We start from the raw sequence: 24,534 nt of genomic DNA, 5'->3' as shown, positions 1-24,534 counted from the left end.
GCAATATGTGGGCTTTTGAAGCAGAGCCAGCAAACTGAGCAGCTGGAGGTGCCCCAAGTCAGCCTAATGCAAGCTCAGAGGTAGGAGCAGCTTCACAGAAGCCTTTCCTGCCCCAGCATCTCAAGCAGTGGTGAGTGAGTCACAACACTCCCTTCAGCTCTACCAGTAAACTTCTGCAGCTTTCCTCAGATTTTTTTTCTTTGATTTAACCACCTCTGTCAACAGCTGCTGTGAAATTAATTCAACTGTTCCCTTCTCAAAGGAATAAACAGCAAGGAAATGTTTTGAATGAGGCAGGCAGTGCCAACAAAACTCAATTCCTCCCCCACCAAGCCAGAAGCCCTTCCTGCCCGTGGTCAGGCTCATGCCTCCTCTCACCAGAAACCTTCACAGCTGGCATCACCTCCAAGCTTGGAGCTCCTTCTCATTTCACACCATCACTGCAGCACCTCGAGGTGCTGGGCAACCCCCACTGCTCCCATTGACACCTTCTGCATGGAGTCAGCTCCAGCACTGACCCCTGCATGGCTTTGCCCCCCTCCCTCAAACCAGGGCAAACCCCCCAAAGCAGAGCAGCTCTGCAAAGCAGCTCCTGAGGGACATTCCCAAGCCCTCTCTTCTCTCTCCTCCATCTCCCTGCCACAGCTGCAGAGGTCCAGCCCTGGAGAACTCATCCCACAGAAGTGAAGAGAGGGAGACCATTAATCTGTAAGGGAGGGAATTGAGGCTTTGAGAGAGAGGGGAGGGAAGCAGCAGAGGGAAACAGAAAAGTCTGGGCAGAAAAGAGAGGGAAGACTCAGTGACCCGGGTTAGCTTCTGCTCAAGTTGTTTGCTGCCTGGAAGGGCACAAACTATCCAAGGTATCTATTTCCTTGCTGCAAACCAGGGAGAACATTTCATCCACGGACTGCAAAAAACCTGCATTTTGGTCTTCTCCACCCAAGCCCACTACCCTGGGAGCCCTCTGAGCAGGTTCTCCTCCGATCAGAAAGTCTGGGTGGTGCAGTCAGGAACAGAGGCAGCTGTGCTGCTTCAGAATCATTGGGGTTAAACAAAGTAAAATGCAAGCATCAGTGTCGGCTAAATAGAGAGAAAACAAAATTATCCAAAATTCTCTCTTCTCCCCCACAGTGCATAAACAGTGGAGACTGAAAGCTATTCAGAAAGTCACCCAGGGTATTTCTTTAATAAGAGGCGAAGAAGGAAAATGACTGAGCAATAAAAGAGCCCAATTATCTGGGAAGGATACACTACCTACTCACAGCCCTGCAGAGAGAAATCACACTCATGTGCTCAACAAGCCCTTGTGTGCAGCTCACAATGAACACAGAGAGGGGCACTCCACCAGGGAGGGCTTTGCTTTGCTCAGGAAACTCACGGCCAGGCCCAGGGTCCAGCTTTGCCACTGATGTTCAGCACCTTTCCCCTCTCTGTTTGCATGCAGAGAGCTTCTGCACCCACACTGCAGAACAACCTGGCCACCAGGAGCCACTGCAATGGGGCAATGATGCTCCAGCTGGGACAGGGGACAGGCAGAGCCCCAAAGGTTCTCTCCCTGTGTGGGTTCACTCAGCTCTGCCCCTCACAGCATGCAAGTTCCTGACCCAAGGAGGCTGCTTGCTTACAAGCCAGCTCCAAATAACAGGGCTGAGCTGCAGGTGAGCAGCTCCAAGGTGTCACCACCAGCCAGCTCAGCTTTGGGAATTGGCTGCTCTGCCCAGGCTCCCAAACCAAGGCAAGAGCAAACAACCCTTTTCTCATACATGTGCAAAAGGCAGAGAGCATCCAGGCAGCCCCATCACTGCAGCTGACCCCAGCAGCACACAAACTGCTCTGAGAAGGTTTCTGAGTGGCCACTCTGCCTCCAAACAGTTTTCCAGCTGTGGTAAAAGCAATGCCTCTGCCCAGCCCTACCCTCCTGGGCTGTCCTGGGGCTGGGCAGAGCTGCAGCAGAAAGAAAGGGCAGGTTTGGGGCTCAGCATGCCCTTTCCACAGCAATGCTTTGAGTTGCTCATGAACACACAGTTGTTTGAACAAGAATTGCCAATTTTTGCACCCCTCAGGGGGGAGCTCACACATCAGTCCTGCAAAGGAGAAGAGATGAAAATGGAAGAAGCAACAAACGAGGAGTGGGGAGGGAAGGACCAGAAAGTATGATAAACTTGTTAAAGATGCAACAGCATAAAAAAACTAATTTTTTTTTTTTTTTTTTTAACTCTCTCCCACCCCATCCTTCATTTGGGAAATGAGTGTGGCAGTCAAGGTTTAGAGGGAGAGAGAACAGGCTGGGTTAGGTTGGTGCAGGTGCTCTCTGTGGTTATTAGAAGTCATGCATTGTAATAGACTATCACTCACTGCCCACAGGAGGAGATGCAGCAGCAGCAGCAACAGCAGAAGTGGTGGGAGTGGAATTAACGGAGGAAAGAGCTACATGGGTTGGGCTAGAAACATTTTTTACATCGTGGTGCTGGCTCACGATGGAAGGCTGTCTCCTGAGGGCTCCCTGCAAAGAGGAGGCGCCGGTCTGGAATGTGTAAACTACGTCCATCTGCAAAGAACCAGAGAGTGAGATAGCATCACCCCGGCCAGAGACAGGGAGAGGGGTCAGGGATGGAAGGGAGCAGGGAAGTCGGGCAGACACGCACGGAGAGGAAGGAAGAAGGAGGAGGGAGAGGTGGGAAGGAGGGAGGAGAGAGCCCCCCACCACCCCACGCTCCTGCAGACCCACACCGGGCTTGGCTGATGTTTCTGGGAGCAGAGGAAAGGTGCAGCCTCTGCCCTGCTCAGGCACCTGAGGGTTTATCCCACCACCAAGAAAGCATCTGTGGTGGGAGGGAACAACAGAGGAAACACCTTGGGTTATCCCAACAATCTGCAGGAGGAGCAGAGAGAGAGAGAGAGAGGGTGGGCAGAGGTGTGAGCTGGCAGCCGGTCCAGAAAACTGCACTGGGAAAGGGTTTGTGGCCCCTCAGCCCCACGGGGTGGGTGTGAGGCTGAATCCTGGGACACACCACAGCCCCACAGCTCCCACGGCAGCCAGCTGTGGTGGAAGATGTCTCAGCCTCTCTCCTGGGATCACAGCTCAGCACAGGGCTCAGCACAGAGGCAGGGAAGCAGCGAGGAAGCCCCAGCATTGGTGGTGGGGCACAGTTGCTCTGGGGATGTGCACCAAGGCTGGAGCAGCAGCTGGGTGTCACTGTGGCTTCCCAGGCACTTTGCAGCCACATTGTCATTGTCCCTTTGCCAGGCAGCCTGCTGGCAGGGCACACAACCCCGGGCTGCCCCAGCTTGCTTGCCTTTGGCTGCAGGGCTCCTCGGGAAGGGACATCTCCTCCAGACCCATGTGCAGCTCTAGATCACCCTGGAGGAATTTTACACACCAGAGTTCACTCTCCCTCCACAGGGGGATCCTCTGTTTCCCAGCACACCAGGCTGCTCCATGGGAAGAGCAGTGTCCTCTCACTTAAGACACAGGGACTTGGGACAGAATCCCCCCAGGACGCTTGGGTTGGACCTGCTGGCTGCTCTGCTCAGTGTGCAGAGCTCCCCAGGACAGGAGCCACTGAAGAGGCTCCAGGATGTGCATTGTTCATGCTGCAAGAGCCCATTTCCACCCAGCTCCACCATGCAGGTATCTCGGAGGCTCTGGGCACAGCATGCCCAGCTGGTCCTCCCTACCAGACCTCCACCACATCTGGGCTGCTTCCAAACCAGCCCACTGCTCCCAGGAAATCTTTAATGGGAATAAGCCAGCCTGAGCCAGCAGTTTGGACCTGCAGTACCAGCCACCAGTGCTGCGTTGGGTCCCCCAGAGAACCCAAGGCTGAACCTCACCTTGAAACCATCAAGGCAACACCTCAAGAGGTGAAGCAAGGCTCAAACAGCACAACACAGCTCCTGTGCTTGCTCCAGCCCCTGTGTCTGGCCCCTTTTGGTTATCTCCATTCGTTGGAGGACCAAAGGAGGAAGAACAAAGGGTAACACAGGAGCCCTGAGCTCCAGGGGACACTGGGGACCTACAGCTTTCCTTCATGGGGCAGCTCTGCCCATGTCTGGAGGAAAGACAAGGGGCTGAGACCTTGCTGCAGGGAACTCTCCCTGCCCTTCACAGCCAGCAGCCCAGAGGGAAAAAACCCCACTCTTTCAGGAAAAAACCGAGTCAGGGAGAAACAGCTGATGTAAAAACCATATTAACAGAGAGGTTTTCCTCCCCTTGTGCACTGTGAGGCCAAGAGCTCCAGGCAGGAGCTCCTGCACGGCTCCCCCACAGCTTCTGAGCCCCCTGCTCTGCTGTGCCAGGTGCCCACCAGCACCTCACCAGGTTCCTGCAGACCAGCCTGGCCTCAGGCACCAAACCAGAGCATCCCCCCAGCCCCAGCTGTCCCTGACAGCCAGGTCTGTGCTGGTTCCCCAACCAGAGCAGAGCCCCAAAGGCACAGGTGGTGGGAGAAGTCTGAGTCGGGAGGTGCTGGAATCCTCCCAGCAGCAGCAATCGCCTCTTTCCAGACAGAGCCCCTGGAGAGAAAGAAAGAGAAAGAAAGAGAGAGAGAAGGAAGCCCCCCACCACACCCTCTGCCCCACAGTACCTGTGTCTGTATCCTGTTGAGACCCCTGAACCACAGGATCTGCCCGCGCCGCAGCTCCATCTCAGCGTGGTCGATCTCATCCACGTCTTCGGGCAGCTCCTCCTCTGGGATCTCCTCCTTGGTGATGCCGTGCCCAGCTTCCTTCAGGAACTTCAGCTGGCTGGTTGGGACAGTGCAGATAAGCTGGGGAGAGGCAAGGAGAGGGCAGGTCCTTAACCTGCAGGCTCTGGGAGCACAGAGCCCACCACCAGCCTTGACCAAAGGGAACATTCCTGCCAAGGACTCAGCCAAGAACGTGGATGTGCCCACTGCAAGCAGGGTGGGAATGAGCAGGATCAGGAAGCTCCTCTCCCTAATGCTGACACAGGTGGTGTTGGGATGGAGCATCACCCCCTTCCCAAACTGTCTTGGATAAATACCAGGGAGAATTTGGGCAGCATGAAGGGAAAGGCAGTGCCGTGGTCTGGAGGCACCATCCATCATCCAATAACCTCTGTGTCCTGGGCAACATGAGGGCAACCATATTTTTCAGCCTGGCTCTTACCTGGCCCCAGAGGAGCTCTCCCACTCCAATAAAAACACACCAGAACCACTGGCTCAGGGTGAGCCCGGAGCAGCTGAAGGGCTTCCCACCAAACTCCACAATGATGATCTACAGCACAGGAGAGAACAAGTCACACACTGGGCATCTCCGAGGGCTGCACAGCACAGCCATGGGATGAAAAGGTCCCCTTAGAGCCATCTTCACCCCCAACCCTTCCTTGGGATCACGAGAGAAGCAAGGACCCCACATCAAGGCTTAGAAACCCTACAGGATACCAGAGGCACCCTGGCTGCCCAGCCCTGGCACCTCCCAACACACTCTAGACCCCAACATTCAGGTTTTGTGTCACTAAGAAGCTGCTGGAGAAGAATAAAGGGACAGAACAGAGCTGTGGGCAGTGCCTGCAGAAGACACAGTGTCCTTGCTTGGGGCATAGCCCCCTTCCAGCCCCACCAGCCTCTTCCCACAGCCTCACCTGAGCTGCAAAGGTGCCCAGCACCACGGTGCAGAAGATGGGGTTGCGGTAGATGGACTCGAAGACGTTCCTCTCCCCGTGGATCTTGCGTGCGTTGATCTCATTGAACAATTGCATCATGACAAAGGTGTTGAAGACAATGGTGTAGTGCTCAGTGGGGGGGGAGTGGAGGGGGGCGTTCCGGCCACTGTCGATGTCAAAAAACTTCTCCCCTAAGCACACAAGGGAGTTTGGGGAGGGGATGAGGAAGGGTAGAGAAAAGAGAAGATGAAATCCTGCTCTGGAACAGAAAAGATGAAATCCTGCTCTGGAACAGAAAAGATGAAATCCTGCTCCTTCTTTCTGCTTTGTGCTGGTGGAGGTGGAATTAGGTTCCTGCTTGCTGAAGATCCCTTGGCCCAGCCAGAGTCCCCGTGCTAGCCCCACTAAACCCTTAATTCCTTAAAAATATTGAAAATCTGCTGCCCTAACTAAAACTGTCCTTGCAACCCAGCGAGGCCTTGAGCAGACCCACACCCTCAATTTAAATCCTCTCCCTTAACACATCTCCCACCCATTTCCCAGTAAGCTCTGTCCTGTCCTGCTCTGGTGAGAAGACGACTCCACACAACTGCAGCTCCCACGGGTGGGCTGGGACTCTGCCCCTTTTCAGGCTTTCCTGGGGAGTGGGGGGGCTCAAAGCTCACCTGCAAACAGCAGCGTGAAGATGATGGTGAGCTGATAGACTGCGTGCCCCAGGATGTTCTTCATCATGGTGCGGGAGATGAGGGGCTTGTTGCGGCCGTAGGGCTTGCGCAGCAGCAGGGACTCGGATGGAGGCTCCGTGGCCAGGGCCAAGGAGGCAAAAGTGTCCATGATCAGGTTGACCCAGAGCATCTGGACGGCTTTGAGAGGAGAGTCCTGCAAGAGAGGTGGAGGGAGGACAACACGCGTCACGCCGATGAAACCTCCCCCCCCTTTGCCCTCCTCCTGCCGAGCCCCTCAGCCCCTCAGCCCCACACCTGGGTGATGCAGGCGCCCGTGAAGGCCACGATGACGGCCACGATGTTGACAGTCAGCTGGAACTGCAAGAACTTGGAGATGCTGTCGTAGACATTGCGGCCCCACATCACCGCCTTGACGATGCTGGTGAAGTTGTCATCTGTCAGGATGATGTCTGAAGCCTCCTTGGCCACATCCGTGCCAGCAATGCCCTTGAGGACCAAGGAGAAAGCGACAGAGTGAGGCACAGAGCTTATCAGCACTGCTCCCTCCTGATCTGCTCTAACATCCCTGCTGCAAAAGAGTGTCGGGACCCCCAGATGAGGGGCAGAGTTCAGCAGCCCGAGGTCCTGGTGCCTCCTGCTCCATCCGAGGTTGAGAGCAGCCCCAAGGTGAGCAGGGCTGCCCACACCTCCCTGAAATCCCCTGCAGGATCTCCAGGGGTTTGCTCGGCAGGAGCCGGGTGCTGCGTTTCTCCTGCCTGGCACAACGAGGCGCTCGTTTTGCAGTAATTAAACCCGGGGAAGTGATGCTGGCAAGGAGCAGGATCTCTGGTGCTTCCCCCAGAGGAGCTCTCTTGAGGTTTTCAAGGCCCATCTCTTAGAACCTCAGAACTATTTGGGTTGGAATAGACCTTGAGATCATTGAGTCCGACTGCTAACCCATCCCTGCCCAGGCACCACCACCCCATGTCCCTCCTACACAGCTTTTAGATCCCTCCAGGGATGGGGGGCAGCCCAGGCCAGGGCCTGACAACCCTTTCCAGGGAGAAATTGGTCCTAATATTCAATTTCAACCTCCCCTGGCACAACTTGTGTCCATTTCCTCTGATGGGAACTGCTGCAGAGCAAAAGCTTTGGAGGCAACTGGACAGCCCAGCTGGAGGTGTCCTGGGTGTTGCTGGAGCCCTAAAGGCAGCAGAGCTCTGTGCCCAGCTCCCAAAACCCCATTCCTGGCCGGGGTCAGGTCCTGCATATGGGGGCAGAGAGCCCCTCTGTATGGTCCCCAAAAGACAGATTATCTCCTGCTGTTTGTCCTAAAGGCTCCAGAGCTGCACTTGGATGTTTGACACTGACACAAATCCCCTGCTCCAAACCAGTTTCTCATTTGCTCAAAGCTCCTCACACACAAGTTCTCACTCAGCAGCTGCCTCCTGCTCACGTACCTAAACTTAATTCACAGGAAACCCACTCAAGCTGACAGGCTTATTTCCTTACTTCTTTCAGGCAGGGCAAAGAAAGGAAAGGAGATAAAGAGTTCTTCACCATAAACAAACTCCCCAAGCACCACGCTCAGAGCCTGGGCTGTCCCTGATGAGCTTGGGTGAAGAACTGCAGGGATAAACCAAGGCTGAGTTATGGCTCTCCTGCACCCCACAGGACCCTGCTCTGGGTGCTCAGGTCACCTTCAGCTTGAGATGCTCCCTCCAAGGACAGAGTAACTCAGCTTTAAGCCAGAGGTTTGCTCCTAAATGTTTTGCTAACAGTCCTATAAAGTTCATGAGGAGTTTTCCTCATTTTTTTCTTTTGAAGCCCTCCTGTAAGTTTGGAGAAGACTTTCACTGCTCCGGAGATAAATGAAGAGTGGGGAATAGCCAAGTGTGCTGTTAGTTTCTTATCCTGAGAGCAAGAGCCACCCCTTCACCCCCCCACCCCCCATCCCATACCATGGCAAACCCAACATCTGCTTTCTTCAGAGCTGGGCCATCGTTGGTCCCATCCCCAGTCACGGCCACCACCTGCCTCTGGTCACCAACAGTGCTATCAATAATTCCTGAAACAGGGACAAGCAGTTCAGACAAAAGAAGCATTTTCCCCCAAAACCCCTTGGGCAGTTTTCCCAGCATCAAGGATGCTCCCGAAGCACCCGGGCAGAGCAGAACTGAGACACTTTGGGAGTGTGGGCAGCTCCTCACCTTTCACCAGTGTGTGTTTATCTGTTGGGGAGGAGCGAGCAAGCACACGAAGCTTGGGCCAGATCTTATCCAGCTGCTCCTGTTCCACCTGCAGGACAAGGCACACGTGAGAAAGGGACAAGGGACACCCCCGAGGAAGCCAGCACGGAGCAGGACCCAGGGCTGCTCTCCCACCTCTCCCTTCTCGTTGCGGATCAGGCGATTGAACTCCTTCCCCTCCAGGCACAAGAAGTCCTCTCCTGGCAGCAGGATGCCACACTTGGTGGCGATGGCACGGGCGGTGTTGATGTTGTCCCCTGTCACCATCCGCACGGTGATCCCTGCACGCTGGCACTTCAGGATGGCATCTGGCACCTGGGGGACAAGGACAGAGTCTGGGGGGTGGGCAGACAGGCAGGGAGCTGGGGTTTCATAGAACTGCTCAGGCTGGAAAAGACCTCCAAGATGATCGAGTCCAACCTCACCCTAACCCTGTTTGGCACTGGGTGTCCCAGGAGCCAGGCAGATCCTCTCTCATCCTCCCTCAAAAGGATCTCGAAAGGAACCTGCATCCCCCCTCAGCTTGGTCCTCACACCAGGGATGAGATGCTGAACCCAAAACTTGTTTTCTCCAGAACCAGCTCAGCTTTTTGTCCCTGGGCTCCAGGGGGATTCCTGCCCTGCATACTGCCTGCTGCTCCTGCCAGGCTCTGGCCATGTCTGGGGCTGCTCCTCTGGCACAGACAGCTCAAGATCTTCCAGCCCCTGCCCCCAGGGGAAGGACATGTCACTGTCCCCTCCCTGGCATGCCAAGAGCCTCCCACCAGGGGGTGGTCTCTCATCTGTCCTCCCCTCTCCCCTGCAGGCCAGCACATCGCTGTGTGAATGGATTTATCTATCAGGGAGAGGTGGGGGAAGAGGCCATGAGTGAGAAATGAGCAAATTGAATCAAGGGCTTCCAGAGCCAGTGCAGATGGGGCATCTGTAATGCAATTCCCAGATCCAGATAGTTGAACATCTAATCAGGAAAGATGCAAGCAATGCAGGAGAGCAGGGGGCAAGCTCCAAAATGTAATCAAGGGGCAGGTATGGGAGGGTTTATTGCATTAGCCTGGCTGCCTTCCCCAGGCTGGAGGCAGAGCTGGGCAGCAAGCTGGGAGGGAGCCACCAGGGATGGTTGCAGAGGAGCTCCTTGTGCTTTCAGAAGGGGGTTGTGGTCCTGAGCAGGAGGGAAAGGGGCTCCTGGCCCAAGAATGGGTCTCGTGGGGTTGGGTAGAGCCAGGGCAGAGCTGGGATTTGGTACCTCCGGCCGCACAGGGTCCTCTATCCCAACCACTGCAATGCAGGTCAGGTCAGACAGGATCTCATTCTCACTGTCCCAGTCTGGTTCAGTGTCCCCAGGAAAGTCCCTGAAGGCCAGGCAGATGGTCCGCAGCCCGTGGCAGGCCATGGGCTCTATCACCTTCTTCACCATCTCATCCCTGTCCTTCACCTTGAACAACCGGGGATCTCCGTTCTTGTCCAGGATCTTGGTGCACCTAAGGCAGGACCAGGATGGAGGGTGAGGGACACCAGTGGAGGGCGAGGGACACCAGTGGAGGGCGAGGGACACCAGTGGTGACCTGCACTGCTGGCTCAGCCACCAGCTCCCCCTGTCCCAGCCCCGCCAAACCCCCATCCCAGGTGCATCCCCTTGACCCAAAGCTCCACCGAACCCACCCTAAACAACATCAAAAGCCTTTGCACAGCTGCTGTGGGGCACCCTTCGTCCCCCAGCCCCCCAGAACTGCTCTGTGGGGTGCACTGAGAGCCCATGGGATGAGGGGAGGGCCACGGGGGGGTGGTTACTTGCGGAGGATGATCTCAGAGGCTCCTTTGCTGTACATTCGGAAGCCGCCGTTGCCGTTCTTCAGCACCGTGCTCATGGACTTGCGGACAGAGTTGAAGGTGTAGACCTTGTAGAGCTTCTCCTCGGGCACCTCGTTCCTCACAGCCTGGTAATCCTGCTTCAGGTCCAGCACGAAACCCAGCAGGGCACACTCTGTCTTGTTGCCCACTTGGCGGGGCAGCCCCCCTTCCTTCTCGGGGGGCTGGAGAGGAGAAAGGAAAAGCGAGGTCAGAGCTGGGCAGGGCGGGACGGGTGCTGCGGGGATGGCAGCTCTCCAACTCACCAGGATCTTGGAGGTGTAGGCTGAGTTGATGGCAACACCATTAACTATGAGGTCGAGGATCTTGGGCAGGATGGCTTCGGGGTCGGGGATCTGGCGGTAGTGAGTGTCCCCCACGAAGGCCTGGACCACGGTCATGCGGTTCATGGTCAGGGTGCCCGTTTTGTCTGAGCAGATGGCAGTGGCGTTGCCCATGGTCTCACACGCATCCAGATGTCTCACCAAGTTGTTGTCCTTCATCATTTTCTGCAAGGGGCACCGATGAGTGGGGTCAGAGCCAAAAACCTGAATTTCCTCATCTTTCCCCACCCATGGTGACCCTGGTGCATCGTGGTCTCACCTTCACAGAATAAGCCAGGGAGATGGTGACTGCCAGCGGGAGCCCTTCGGGCACGGCCACCACCAACACAGTGACACCGATGATGAAGAACTTGACAAAGTACTGGATGTAAATGGGGGTGCACTCTGCCAGCCAGGGCCTCCCCTGCACCCCGAAGGTGTCGATCACGAAGTACAGCACCAAGATGATGACTGTGATGGCTGACATGATCAGCCCTGGGGGGAGAAGAGGCAGAGCAGGAGGTGAAGACACCTTGTAGAAGGTGACAGCCCCTTCTCCCTGTGCCACTTCCAGCAAGAATTCTGGGGTGACAGCTTGTGCCAGGCCACTCACTCACCAGCCTTCCCAATCTGGACTGCCAGGCGTGTGAGCTTCCCCTGCAGCACTGACTTCTCCTTCTTGGGCACCTTCACTTTCTTCTTCTCCTTCTCCTCATTTTCCACCCCTTCCTGGCTCTTCAGGGGCTGGATCTCTAAGGCCACACCATCCTGAGTTTTAGCTACAGCCCAGGGCAAAATAAGACACCACGTGTGAATAGGAGAGAGACCAGGAAAACCTGTAGGACACCACTGAGAAAGATGGTGGTGGGAGAGAGAGAGAGAGAGAAAACCCAGAGCAAGAACCATCCCCGATGACACACGCATCCGAGCACATGGAAACCTCGTGTCCCAGGGCCCTGCCACCTCTCTATGGGGTGGTTTTCTGACATCTATCTCAGAGCCCCATGGATAAAGGATCCTCAGAACTGATGTGACCCCTGCACTGATCACACCTCTAAGGCAGCACTGAAAGAATCCTTCAGGACAGGCTTTGGGGTGCAGGAGGTCTCTTCTAGCCTCCCCTTTGGGCTGCTTTACACCCTGCAGCAGATGGGGACCACTTCGGGCTGACCCCAGAGAGGCTCTGGTGTCCACCCCAGACCCCACTAAACATCCCCACTCCCTCCCAGTGCCACCTCTGCAGTGCCCCATGGGCAGCTCAGCAGGAATCACTTGCCAGGGAAGCAACTGAGGGGGGTGAGATGGAGGGGGAGGGTTAGAAGTTGGGATGGAGATTGAAGAGAAGTGACCCAGCTCCTTGAATCCCAGCCCTGAGCCAACCATCCCATTTTTAGGACCTGAGACAGCCAGGCTTCCAGTTGTTACAACAGATCCAGTCCAGCCAGGGAGACCCAGGTCAGCTGGAAGTTTTGGAGAGGGATGCAAAGAAGGTAGGAACCCTCCCAAGAAGTTTCTCCTCAGCTGTCAGGGCTGGGGTGGCTCCACAGCTGCCCGTGGCTGCCCATGGACCTGTCCCCCCCTCCTGGCTGTCACTGCTCGATGGCTCGAGCCACCCCAGAGCTCACTGCAGCTCCACATCAGACACCTCCACGGTCACAAGAGACCCAACACGGACAAAACAAGCACCCGGACACAGTCTGAAGGAAGGAGGGAAACTGCTGAGAGGAGAGAGAAAGAAAGAGAGAAAGAGGTGGAGAGAGAGGTGCAGAAATGGGCTTCCTCCACAGCCTGTAAAGAACAGTGTGAGAAACACTGGCGAGGAGACGCTCACGGAGTCGAGGCCATGGGAGGAGAGGGTGCAACAGTCACATTGGCTGAGCCCTGGGGGACGTTTCATCCTGGGAACAGCAGGAAGGGACCCACATCTGTCCCCCAGCTGTCCCCAAACACACACCCTGCGACAGGACAGCTTCTGATGGGCACAGAGGCTTCAGATGTAACCAGGGACGATGCTCTGCCAATGGTCCAGGCTGCTGGTGGAACCCCCTCCTCCCTGCTCAAAGGCTTTGCCCCGTGCAGGGGGGCAAGGTGGCCACGGGGGAAGGTGGCCACCCCATCCCAGCTATGCAGAGCCCCGTGGTGAATTGGCCACTCCAGGGCCAGCAGCTGTGGGACCGTTGCACCCTCTCCCAGGACAACGAGGCGAGAGTCCCGCCGGAGCAGCAAAGAGCACAGACTGATGAGAAGAAGGAAAGAAGGAAGGAAGGAGGAATGCTCAGTAGTTAGTGTGGTGCTGGTTCAAAGGATGGAGAGGAGGGGTTACCTTTGTTGCGGTTTTCAGGGGCTCCACCTTTTTTACCTGTTCAAAGAGAAAAAGGGTGGAGGGCTGAGCACACGGCCCCACGTTCACTGCCCAAGCTTAAGACAAGAGGCCATGGGCTTAAGCTCTGCCAGGGGAGGGTTAGGTTGGATATTAGGAAAAAAAACTCTTTCCAGAGAGGGTGCTCAGGCATTGGAATGGGCTGCCCAGGGAGGGGGTGGATTCTCCATCCCTGGAGGTTTTGAACGTGGCACTCAGTGGGAACCACTGGGAACCACGGGGGGAGTGGATCAAGGGTTGGATTTGATGATTTCAGAGGTCCTTAACAACCCAAATGATTCTGTGTGATTCTGGTGGGACAGCCCAGGGACAGCCCTGCTCTGACATCCATGCACAGGGCTCAGCACCCTGCAAGCACCCTCTGGACACCATGAGGGCCCTGTCCCTGCAGCCCCTGTCACCAATGAGGCTCTGGAGCATCCAAGACACCCTGTCCCCAAGGCTTCAGACTTGCCACCTGCAGAGCACCTGCTACAACCCCTGGCCAGGTGCTCCAAAGGGTGACAGAGGTGCCTCAGACCTTTGGGGAGAAGGAACCATGTAGCAGAGGTTGCCCTCCATGCTGCCATGGGGACCTGGGGACACACTTGTCCCCTGCCACGGGCAGTGGGGGGGGTGACCCCAAGTCTGTGATGGGCAAAATCTGCACACGGGGATCCCCAACATGCCTGCAGAACATGGGAGCACAAGGCTGCTGAAGCCTAAAGAAGTCTTGAGTGATAAGGGGTTTATACACCTTCTCCCCAACATCTCCCCCCCAGCACCACGGTGGGGAACAAGCTGGTGAAGCCCCCTGCCCAGGTCTGCTCCCAATTGGGGGGCTCTGAGGCAGAGCTGGCTTTGCTGTGGGGCTGAACTTGAAGGCTGGGAAAACACCAGGCACTGTGCCTGGGTCCCACGTCTCACCCCATCCTCCCACCTCCAAGCTGGCAGCAAAACCCCAAGAGCTCCAGAGCCTCCAAACCCCGGGGAAGGGAGCCAGCCCTGGGTGAGCAGAGCTGGAAGAACCCAGCACCAAAACGGCTGCCAGGAGAAGCCCTGCAAGCCTCTCCTTGCCTGGCATCACCTCCCAGGAAGGGCTCCTCAGCACAGGGACACGATGCCAACCAGCAGCTCCCTCCTGCCAGCTGCTCCCAGTGAGCCCAGACCTGCTGAAGAGGGCTGCAGGGACAGCAGAAGCTTCCCAAACTTGGCTCATACCAAGTTGGATTTAAAGCTGGCAAAGAGCAGGGGAATAATTCTCAAGATGTGAGAGCTGAGGCAGGGAAGCATTGGAGTCCCAGCATGACCAGCAACACCTCAGCCCACCTGGCTGCTCTCCTGCCCTCCCCACAGCCCCTCTTCTCCCTCTTGCCATCTGCAGCACCTTGCCTCCTGCTCCAGGGAGCTCAGGGACACAGCAGAGATCTTCAGCAAGGTCCTCGAGGTTCTGGATGGACTGACAACCAGGACTCACCTTCCCAGGCAATGGGCACCATGCCACAGCACCATGGGACATCACCACCAGCCACTTGTCCCTCTGAACCCCAATCCCCTCCCACACCCTGCAACTCCAGGCTGCAGAAACAGAGTTGGAGCCATGTCCCATGGATGTGTGTTACACACTGCTGGATGCTTCCCAGGAAAGGGAGAAAGGAAAAAGGAAAGGAAAAAGTAGGTTCAGTGGATCTCCTTACCTTTCTTCACCTTTTTTTCCTCATCTCCTTCTCCAGCACCCAAGAGAGTGAAGATGATTCCTGTCTGGGAGTTGATACCCACAGCAGTCACCACCATCCTGCCAGAGCCCTCCATCACGTGGGTGCCTGGCACAGCAGGAAGGGCACAGTGAGACAGGACACCAGCATCCAATTCCCACCTCTTCCCCAACACCAGGACATGGGATCCAGGAGCAACCATCTCCCCATCCCCCAACCCCACCCAGACCCCTCACCTGACAGCAGCATGGGGTCTTTCTCCAATGATTTCTTCACTTGGTCTGACTCCCCAGTCAGGGAGCTCTCATCTATTTTCAGGTCATTGCCCTGGATCAGGATCCCATCTGCTGGCAAGAGATCACCTAGAGGAGAAGCAAAGATGAGGGGTCAGCTCCAGTCAGGGGGTGCTGCAGCTCAGCTCAGCTCATCCCAGAAGGAGACTTCATGTGCCAGCAAAAGGTCTCCAAACTCCATCTCAGACTGCAGCTAAGAGGGAGGAGAAGCAACAGATGGGTATTAGAAAACAGATGGGTTTTATAAGATGATACAAAACAGCTCCAAAATCTTCACTGATGTCTGAAAGCATTTGTTGTGAGGACGTTTGTTCAGTCAGTTCTTCTCCAATCTGGTCTTACTGAGTCAACACCAGATCCTTCCCAAGGCCTCCTGATACAGCCAAACACTTACATGATCCCATCATCCACACGTGGAGGAAGGCAAAAAAGCCCCACGTGAAAATAAACACCACGTTGGACCAACCTCCTTCCTGACAGGAGTTGCATGGGATGAGCAGACAAGGAACAGGACCTAACATAGCCCACGGGCCACATTTCCTTGGTAAGATGATGTCACTCCAGCCAGGGAGATGTTCCCTCTTGGTAAGATGATGTCCTCCAACAAGGACACGGTTGTGAAAATGAATCATTTTGGAGACCAGCAGGGCACTAAAGCAACCCAGAGCTGTGCAGAGCATCTCCCACCACTCCCAACCACGGCACGGGTCCAAAACGAAGTCACTGGAGGAGCCGTGCGTCCCCAAGGAGACAAAAAGGGATTGGCAAAGCAGAGAGAGAGAACCAGCAATGCTCCTGAGGTGGAAGGACAGACCCCGGACACCACCTCCACCACCCCCCACTCACCATACTTGATCTGGGCGATGTCTCCCACCACGATCTCAGCCACTGGGATCTGGATCACCTGCCCTTTGCGGATCACCGTGAACTTCTGCTCCTGCTCGATGCGGCTCTGGAGGCCCCGGAATTGCTTCTCCTTGCTCCAGTCATTGAAAGCTGTCACCAGCACCACGATGATCACAGAGAACAGGATAGCTGCCCCCTCGATCCAGCCAGCCTGGGACTCCCCCTCGTCCTCCACGCCGCCCGACGACTGCCCACAGACTGCAGGGAGGGAGAGACCTCGCTGGGCACCACCAGACACAAGAAACACGTGCAGGGCACAGCCCAGGAGACATTTACTGCTCCCTGACCCAGTCCAAGGGCTTCCCTTGCTCTCAGGAGAAGGTTTTTTTACATCCCCGGAGGTACTTGGAGATTTTTTTTTTTCCCCTCTCTTTTTTTCACTTTCATTTTTGGCAGAGATTGGGTTGAGGGAGCTGGGTTTTTATTTCCAGTTGCAGCACCAGTTGTGACCCTCCAGTGGGTCATGGTCCCCCTGCATCTCCACAGCCCTGCCCTGGCTTGACTTCTCCAATGAGAGATCCAGGGCCAGGGAGGAGACACTTGCCCAGCACCATTGCTCAGTCTCCTGGACAGGAGGTACCAGGGGACAGACAAACCTTGTCCCAAACAGGACAAGAAGCCACATGGGACTTGGGAAGCTACTGGACTAGATGGACCTCTTGGTTTCTGAGCATCCTTTGTGGGGGGCAGCAAGAACCAGCTGAGCCATGAGGTGGCAACTTTGCCCAGACACATCCATCCGTGCAGGTCCCTGGACAAAGATGGGATCGTGCCAAGGATGGGGAGAAGGCACCAGCTCAAGGGTGAGCAGAAGTAGCTCCCTTCTCCAGCCACACCAGGGTGGAAGGACCCACGAGGTGACCTTCCAGAGACACAGCACCCATCCCCAAATCCTGCTCCCACACAGCTGAGCACAGCAGCTCACCCGGGTTCCCCAGCAAGCCCCCACCACGCCACGGGGACCACAGGGACTCACGTTCATTGTCACCACCAGGAGGGTGGTAGAAGGACAGGCCCAGGGAGATTATGGCTGCGATTTCCAAGATAATCAGGGTGACGTCCTGGAGTGCCTCCCACACTAACTGCAGGAACGTCTTGGCCTTTTTGGGAGGGATGAAGTTCTGCCCAAAGACCTGACGCCTCTTCTCTAGGTCGGTCGGGTTCCCGGACAGGCCTGGGGAGGGAAGAAAGGGGAGGTGAGGCCAAAGCCCTGAACCAGCACCAGCAGCAGCACCAGCAGCAGCACCAGCAGCACCACCACCAGCACCACCACCACCAGCACCACCACCACCAGCACCACCACCACCAGCACCACCACCACCAGCACCACCACCACCAGCACCACCACCACCAGCACCACCACCACCAGCACCACCACCACCAGCACCACCACCACCAGCACCACCACCACCAGCACCACCACCACCAGCACCACCACCACCAGCACCAGCACCACCAGCACCAGCACCACCAGCACCAGCACCACCACCAGCACCACCACCAGCACCACCACCAGCACCACCACCAGCACCACCACCAGCACCACCACCAGCACCACCACCAGCAGGAGGTGCAGGCAGGGGGTGAGCCAAGGCAGGGCTTTGTTCCTGTCACCTATGGGGCAGGGGACATCCCAAAGGTGGGGCAGGGAGGGGACATCCCTCCAGGACATCCCACCGGCTGGGTAGGAGAGGGGACATCCCACATCCCCCTGGCCGAGTAGGGGACATTTATCTGCAGGGCAGGGGACATCCCACATCCCACCAGCCAGGCAGGAGAAGGGACATCCCCACATCCCCAGGACATGCCTCCGCAGGGGAGGGGACATCCCACATCCCCCTGGCCGAGGAGGGGACATCTCTGCAGGGGAGGGGACATCCCACATCCCACCGGCAGAGCAGGGGAGGGGACATCCCTCCATCGGGGCAGGGGACATCCCACATCCCCGGGCCGGGTAGGACGCAGTGGGGGTCGAGGCTGGAGACGGAGCCGCCTCTGGAAGCGCCCGAGCACCAGTTGAGTCCAGTTGGCACTGGTTGTCACTTGTTTACATCCTGCATCAAATCAGCCGTAAAGCTGGCACCGCCAGCAGCTCCGAGCTGCCCGAGCCACCTGATCCCTCTGCTCCTGCCAGCTCGGAGCCAGCCGGGCACAGCAGGAAAGTCTCGGAGCCTCAGGGACACATCCTGACCCCCCAGCCCGGGGCAGCGCGGCCAAAACGGCTCCAGGGGGGGGGAGGTGATGGAGGGGACACGGGAGGGATGCTGAGGGAAAAAGGGGGAATGGGAAGGAGGGGAGGAACTGGAATGCTGCTGCCCTCCCAAGCCCAGAGCTGCATGGAGCATCCCTGGAGAGAGGGGAGGAAAATAAAAGGGGAGAGGGGGGAAATAAAAATATAAAAGGAGAAAAAAGGGGGGAGGAAAAAAAGAGGAAAGGGGGGAGGAAAAAAAGAGGAAAGGGGGGAGGAAAAAAAGAGGAAAGGGGGGAGGAAAAAAAGAGGAAAGGGGGGAGGAAAAAAAGAGGAAAGGGGGGAGGAAAAAAAGAGGAAAGGGGGGAGGAAAAAAAGAGGAAAGGGGGGAGGAAAAAAAGAGGAAAGGGGGGAGGAAAAAAAGAGGAAAGGGGGGAGGAAAAAAAGAGGAAAGGGGGGAGGAAAAAAAGAGGAAAGGGGGGAGGAAAAAAAGAGGAAAGGGGGGAGGAAAAAAAGAGGAAAGGGGGGAGGAAAAAAAGAGGAAAGGGGGGAGGAAAAAAAGAGGAAAGGGGGGAGGAAAAAAAAGAGGAAAGGGGGGAGGAAAAAAAAGAGGAAAGGGGGAGGAAAAAAAAGAGGAAAGGGGGAGGAAAAAAAAGAAAAGGAGAGCAAAAAAAGAAAAGGGGGGAAGAAACAAAAAAATAAAAGGGAGAGAATTGAAAAAGGGGGAGCCCCTGTCCCAGAGTTGGAGGGGACTGTGGACACAGCAGCCTTCACATTCTTCCCATTCCAGGGCCCGAGCCAGTGATGGGAGACATTCACCTCCCTGGTCATCCTCTGCATTAAAGCCCTTAAAAAAACCCAAGCTGATGGGGTGGCAAATGAGAACAGCTCCCCCTGCTCAGCACCACTTTAATTCAGCCTCTGGCCAAGGCCCCTGGGTCTCCACCTTAAGCTGCCCCACAGGCTGCTGCCAGCTCCCGAGATGCTCCGGGCAGGGCTGGCCCTGGACACTCCCCGGTGCCTGGAGCAGCCTGGCAGTGATGCCCTCCCCAGGGGACCCAGTCCCGAGGCATCCCAGCCTGGAAAAAGCAGCAGGATGACTCCCGTTCCCCCCTCCTTACACCCTCTTTTCTCTGCCATGGCTGCAGGGAGGGGACACATCCCGGGTGTCCCCATCCAGCAGGATCCTGGGGTCTCCCAGCCCCAGTGGCCTCCCCGAGTCCATGTGGGAAGGCTGCCAGCCCAACATCTCTGGGGGGATGGATGGAAAATGTGGCTAAGTGCAGAGCTTGACTCCTGCACACAGCAGGATGCACGTGGGGCTCCTCCAAAGCCCCCACCCCATACAGCTCAGAGCTGCCCCCCCACGCTCTGGGGGAAAGTGGGATGGGAGGGGGTGGGCTTCGATTTATCTGGGGGTGGGCTTCAATTTCTCTGTGCTGAGTGAGAGGAGGGCTGCAAGGAGCAGAAGGCACGGGCACATCCCCAGGGCATGCACCTGAGGAAATCCCTCCTAACTGGGAGCCAGGGGCTGGGTTAGAAAGGTTGGGTGGAGGTGACAAGTGACAACAGAACAACCCCCCCTGTGCAGTCACCGGCTCCTGATCAGAGGGCAGGCACTGGAGCCTGAGGAAGCTGCTTTTGGGTGGCAAAACCTTCACTGAAGGAGCTCCCACAGCAGGCTCTGGGCCCCAGGAGCTGCTGCTGCCAGAGGGTGAGTCAGGGTGCTGTGTGCTGTCACCCAGGGGACACCAGGACAGGAGACACTGGAATCAGTGACTCACCAAAGCCTCCAGCACCACCCCCCAGCTCCCCTTGCACCCATCCTGACCCACCTCAGGGCCCAGGCTGATGGTGCAGGTGAAAAGCCAGCACCCAGCAAGGACCACCCCATCACCAGGCCCCTCAAGAAGAAGCCTGAAGGGGTTGGGGTCCACAAAAACATTTTGGAGCAAGAGCCAGAGCAGCAGATCCCAGCGGATCCCAGCAGACCCCTGTCCTGATCCTGGGAAACCCTCCCTGCACAAACACCTGCGTGTGGAGATCCCTACAGGGATAAAACCACCCCAGGTGAGGGTGGTGCCCCCTCTCTGAGGGGGACTGTGGGCAGTGCCAGGGGGATTCCCAGTGCCCACACTGGGAGTGGGGTCCTGTCTCATACCCACGGGTCAAGCTTTGGCCAGGCAGTGCCAGCTCGGGAGGGGTCTGCAGGCACAGGGAGGGTGAGGGTCTCAACCCCAGCTCTCCATCAAGGGCTTTCCAGAGGGAAGCAGCCCCACAACACACCCCAAGACATTCTCCAGACTGCACATCATCCACTAAACCCCCCTGCAAACACAAGAGCAGCCACCTGAGGACCCCGTCCCTGTTTCCTGGGCTTTGCCAGGGGACAGTAATCCAGGGGACATGCTCCTAAGCTTACAGCTTCCCAACCTGCCAGGGTTTCCCTCCTCAGGGCACCACCATGGGGACTGTGCAGCTCTTGGGGATCACCCATGGAGAGGCAGCCCCAAGCCCCAAACACCCGGCTCCAACAGGATGGGTGCTGCAAGCTGCACCTTCTGCTTGTCCTAAAAATCCCAATCCCCCTCCTCACTCTCTGGGTTCAACAGGATGGGGTTTAGAACAGGTACCAAAGGGGCAAGGGGGTGAGCATAGGTGTGCTGGGAGCTTGGGATAAAAGCGATGCCAGGCAGAGCAGAGGGGGAAAGGGAGGCTGGGGGATGGAAGGGCAGCCCCTTCCCCTCACCAAGAGAGGCCCCAGCAGAGCCTTTTGGGCTTGCTTCCCCCCCTTCCCCTCCCCAGCACCCCCAGAGGAGCCCCCTCCCACTTTGGCAGGGCCAAACCTCATTGTTTTGTGACCTGGGCTCGGTATTTCCACCGGGACTTCCCCCCCCCCCTCTAATGACATCCCGAGATTGTCTCCCCTTCCCGGTCCCACTCACAGCTGGAAACACACTAATCCCCAGCTTACAGCACTAAGAATAACCTGCAAGTTTGCAGAGCTGAGGCACAGCCACGTCCCCCCCATCCCACACAGCCCCCGGGGGCCTCATCCTCATCCAGGGAAAACCCCGGGTGCTGTAAGCAGAAGGGATATGGGGTGTCTCTCCCCACTGTACCCCTTTTAACACCTTTCCATAGTCATGCAAAGCCACCCCACACTGGGAGCTCCCTCCATACAGAGGGTCCCAAAATGCCAGCTTGGACCACGGGGAGGAGAGGTGACATCCTTCCACCCAAAGCCTCCCCTAAAGTCACCTGGCACCCACCGCTGCTCAAAGCCAGGATGCTCAGAAGCACCCAGCCAGGTTTTCATCTCCCAGAAACCCTACAGCTCCAGGAAAAGCCTCCCCACATGTCCCCATCCCCAGCACTCATTCCCTTTGGGGACATGTGGCCCATCCCTTGACTGAGATGCTGCTACCACCCTGCAAACCCACACCCCACAGCCCGGATGAGCTCCAACCTTTACCCTCTCCTTCACCCACCACCTCACAGCCCTGTCATTAGGGATGTTAATTATTAAACTGGGGAAAGGCTGGAACCAACCCACAGGCAGCAGCTGGGCTGCACAGGAGCCCCCCCATGCCCTCCCTCAGCTCCTCAGCCCTGTCCACATCCCACCCCCACCCCATCCTCCCAGGGGATGTGGGGCTCTGGGCTGCACCTCAGGGGAACCCCTAGAGAAGATGCTTCTCTTCTTTTTCCTTATTTTGGAGGTTTTTTTGTTTGGTTTGTTTTTTGATTTTGTTGTGGGGTTTTTTTTTTTCCTCCTTCCCTAGAGGTCCCTTCCAACTCTGATAATTCTGTGATTCTCTCCCCACAACAATCACTGCATTCAGGTGCTCGTGATGGATGCAGCAGGACCAAGCTCAGCCAGCAGAACCATCCCAGCCACCACCAGCTCACACCTTGCCTGGGTGGCTCCAACCCAGAGGCCACCAGCTGGCCCCAAATAGGTGGCCCCAATCTCCAAACCCCCAGCCCAGCTCCTCACCTTCAACCGGCGAGGTCTTCAACCTCTTGCAGACGTTCTGTACCCCACCATAGGAGTCATTGAGCCGAGCCACCGCCTCGGCACTCCTCAGTTCCATCAGGTTCCTCAGCTCCACCATGGAGCAACCAAAGTCCCCTTCATGGTTGCCTTCAGCAACCGAGTTCCCGGGGTGGTGGTCGACAACCACGTTGTTCGTCATTTTGCGGCGATGCCGGAGGCTCCTGCAGCCTCCTCCTCCTTCGAGGGTCCGACTGGGGGGGGGATGCTCGGTGTGACCCCTTCCCTAGGGGCTGCCCGGGTGAAGTGGGTGCTTCTATCCGAGCCCAACTTCTCCGGATAAAGGTGTAAACAGGATGTGCATGTTACCGCGGAGGCGACCTTAGCAACGACCAGCGTGCATCTCCCGCAGAAGGAGGAGGGCTCCCTGGATACCACAGCAACTGGAGCTGCAAAAACAAGGATGGGGAAACAAAAATACCGGGTGTTAGGAGGGTCTGCTACCAACCACACGTGTCCCACGGGATGGCTGAGCAGGAGCAGTGGTACCCAAGAGGGGGTGCCCAGCGGAAAGAAGGCAGTTGGGAGGCGATCGCTCGCCCAGCCCCAAGGATTGGGATGGTTTGACCAAGAAAACAACAAACAAACAAACAGACAAACTGGATGAGCAGAAGTTGACCTTTGAAGAAGCTCACCAGGGATCAGTGTTTCAGAGGGGCTTGGCCATGCTGTGGGGAAAACCATCGGCAGCAGCTCCGGGGCCGGGCAGGAAGGGCGCCCAGGTGGTTCTTCACTCAACCCCCAGCTGCCCAGCCCAGAAAAAAACAAAAATGCTCCCATTCAGTTCAGTTTAAAAATACAACTCGGCAGTGGAAAACAGCTGCTTCCTCCCCAGGGCTGGCCACACAGCCAGCAGGTAAGCAGAAGCATCCCACTGAGCCAGCAGGCACTGCTGGAAAGGGGCTCACAGCACCCAGAAGGTTTTGAATCAGCTGAGACACTCAGCAGGAACCAGATCAGCGACTAAAAGCTGCCTGTTTCTTTAAAAGGAAGAGGCTTTTGGCGTTCATGACCCTTTCACACCGTGTCTCCCTCTGTTCTGCTTGCAAGCTCACATGCTGACTCCTGGAAGGCAGCGAGAGGGCTCTTGGCCTTGGCTCTTGAAGCCCCCAAGAGCTGCCAGCCAGGTTACACCCCAGCAAGGACCCCCAAAACTGCTTCAACCAGCAAGACCCGAATGCTTTGGCCATGCAGGGACCACAAGCATCCCACAGCTCCCCTCTTCCCCACAGCTCTGGGGTGCCCTGCTGGCTGGCATCCCTGGCAGAGGGAGATGGAGAAGCACAGGGGAAGGAGGAAAAGGGCTTTCTTTATCCCAAGGCACCCCCGGGCTCTGTTCCCAAGCTGCCAGTACCTCTGCAGCACTACAGCATGCAAAGGAGGTATTTTATGGAGAGAAGGCACAGTCTTTCTTAGAGCAATATAAATAACAAAAGGGGAATGGCCACTTGGCATCATCAGCACCCAGACAGAGGTCCAGAGGTGGCAGAGAAGCAATCAGAGAAACCAAACACTCAGAGGAAGGTAGGAAAATGCCCATTGCTCTTTCCCAGGAGCACAGGGGATGCACCAGCCCTTGCAACCCAGCAGACAGGCACCAGACCATCACGGGGGCACCTCAGCACCACCCCACAGCAAACCCCACCAGTTCCAGCCCTGGTCACACCAGCTTCTCAACTCCTGGGGCAGCAAGACCTGAAAAAAACCAAACCCTTCCCTACAGCCCCAACCCAGCAGCCCCCCTCCTCACCAGCAACACCCGGGGCAGCTTTTGGTGTTATCAGGAGGCAACAGGCACCAACTGAACCTCAGGGACACCAGCAATGCCACCAGTCCCATTTACCAACTGCAGCCAGCAAAGGGATGGGGAGCACAGGGACCTGCTCCCCCCATAGCACCCAAACTTGCACCCTGGGCATCACCACTGCCCTGTAAAGCAGAGGACCCCCCCAGCACCCTTGCCCGTGGCCAGCCTGGTCACCTCCTGGCTCCTCATCCATCATTTAAGGGCAGGGGAGGTGCTGGCAGGAGGCAGCAGGTCCAATTAAGCAGACTCCTGCTGATCAAAAGAAAACCAGATAATTGCCCCCACCTCAACACACTAATTTTTCCCTCTTTCCTAGCAACTAACATCTACTGAGGAGAGCTCAGAGGTTAAGAAAAAGACAGTTAATTAATACTGGAACAGCCTAGTCTGTAATTAGCCCTGAAGGAGCCCCCGGGGCACCCATCAACTCCAGCCAGGAGGCTCCTGCCCTCCAGCAGCACCCTGGGGACTCCACAGGGCAAGAAAAAAGGAGGGACTGTG

The 24,534-nt window shown here is 56.7% G+C and overlaps 1 protein-coding gene across 12 annotated transcripts in view; it reads right to left on the bottom strand.

The window, feature by feature from the left end:
• The window catches only part of ATP2B4 (ATPase plasma membrane Ca2+ transporting 4), a 52,004-nt gene that overhangs the window by 9,205 nt on the left and 18,265 nt on the right, over positions 1-24,534 (bottom strand). For 6 of the 12 annotated variants that reach the window (XM_071768636.1, XM_071768648.1, XM_071768638.1 and 3 more), the window contains exons 2-21: positions 22,170-22,615; positions 16,958-17,155; positions 15,922-16,179; positions 15,019-15,144; positions 14,765-14,890; positions 13,032-13,067; positions 11,326-11,487; positions 10,989-11,203; positions 10,652-10,894; positions 10,329-10,570; positions 9,784-10,018; positions 8,676-8,855; positions 8,502-8,589; positions 8,253-8,359; positions 6,607-6,798; positions 6,292-6,505; positions 5,606-5,817; positions 5,131-5,238; positions 4,587-4,769; positions 2,459-2,548 (exon numbers count right to left, since the gene is read on the bottom strand). In XM_071768636.1, coding sequence (XP_071624737.1) covers positions 2,459-2,548; positions 4,587-4,769; positions 5,131-5,238; positions 5,606-5,817; positions 6,292-6,505; positions 6,607-6,798; positions 8,253-8,359; positions 8,502-8,589; positions 8,676-8,855; positions 9,784-10,018; positions 10,329-10,570; positions 10,652-10,894; positions 10,989-11,203; positions 11,326-11,487; positions 13,032-13,067; positions 14,765-14,890; positions 15,019-15,144; positions 15,922-16,179; positions 16,958-17,155; positions 22,170-22,368 — 3,414 coding nt within the window. In that variant the 5' untranslated portion in view covers positions 22,369-22,615. Of the gene's footprint in view, positions 1-2,355; positions 2,549-4,586; positions 4,770-5,130; positions 5,239-5,605; positions 5,818-6,291; positions 6,506-6,606; positions 6,799-8,252; positions 8,360-8,501; positions 8,590-8,675; positions 8,856-9,783; positions 10,019-10,328; positions 10,571-10,651; positions 10,895-10,988; positions 11,204-11,325; positions 11,488-13,031; positions 13,068-14,764; positions 14,891-15,018; positions 15,145-15,921; positions 16,180-16,957; positions 17,156-22,169; positions 22,616-24,534 lie in introns of all 12 variants that reach the window. The other 6 variants (XM_071768642.1, XM_071768644.1, XM_071768646.1 and 3 more) reach the window with 5 other exon arrangements.

Source organism: Heliangelus exortis, chromosome 25, assembly GCF_036169615.1.
Source record: "Heliangelus exortis chromosome 25, bHelExo1.hap1, whole genome shotgun sequence".
NCBI classification, from domain to species: Eukaryota; Metazoa; Chordata; class Aves; order Apodiformes; family Trochilidae; genus Heliangelus; species Heliangelus exortis.
This window is presented reverse-complemented; position numbering and strand designations above follow the sequence as displayed.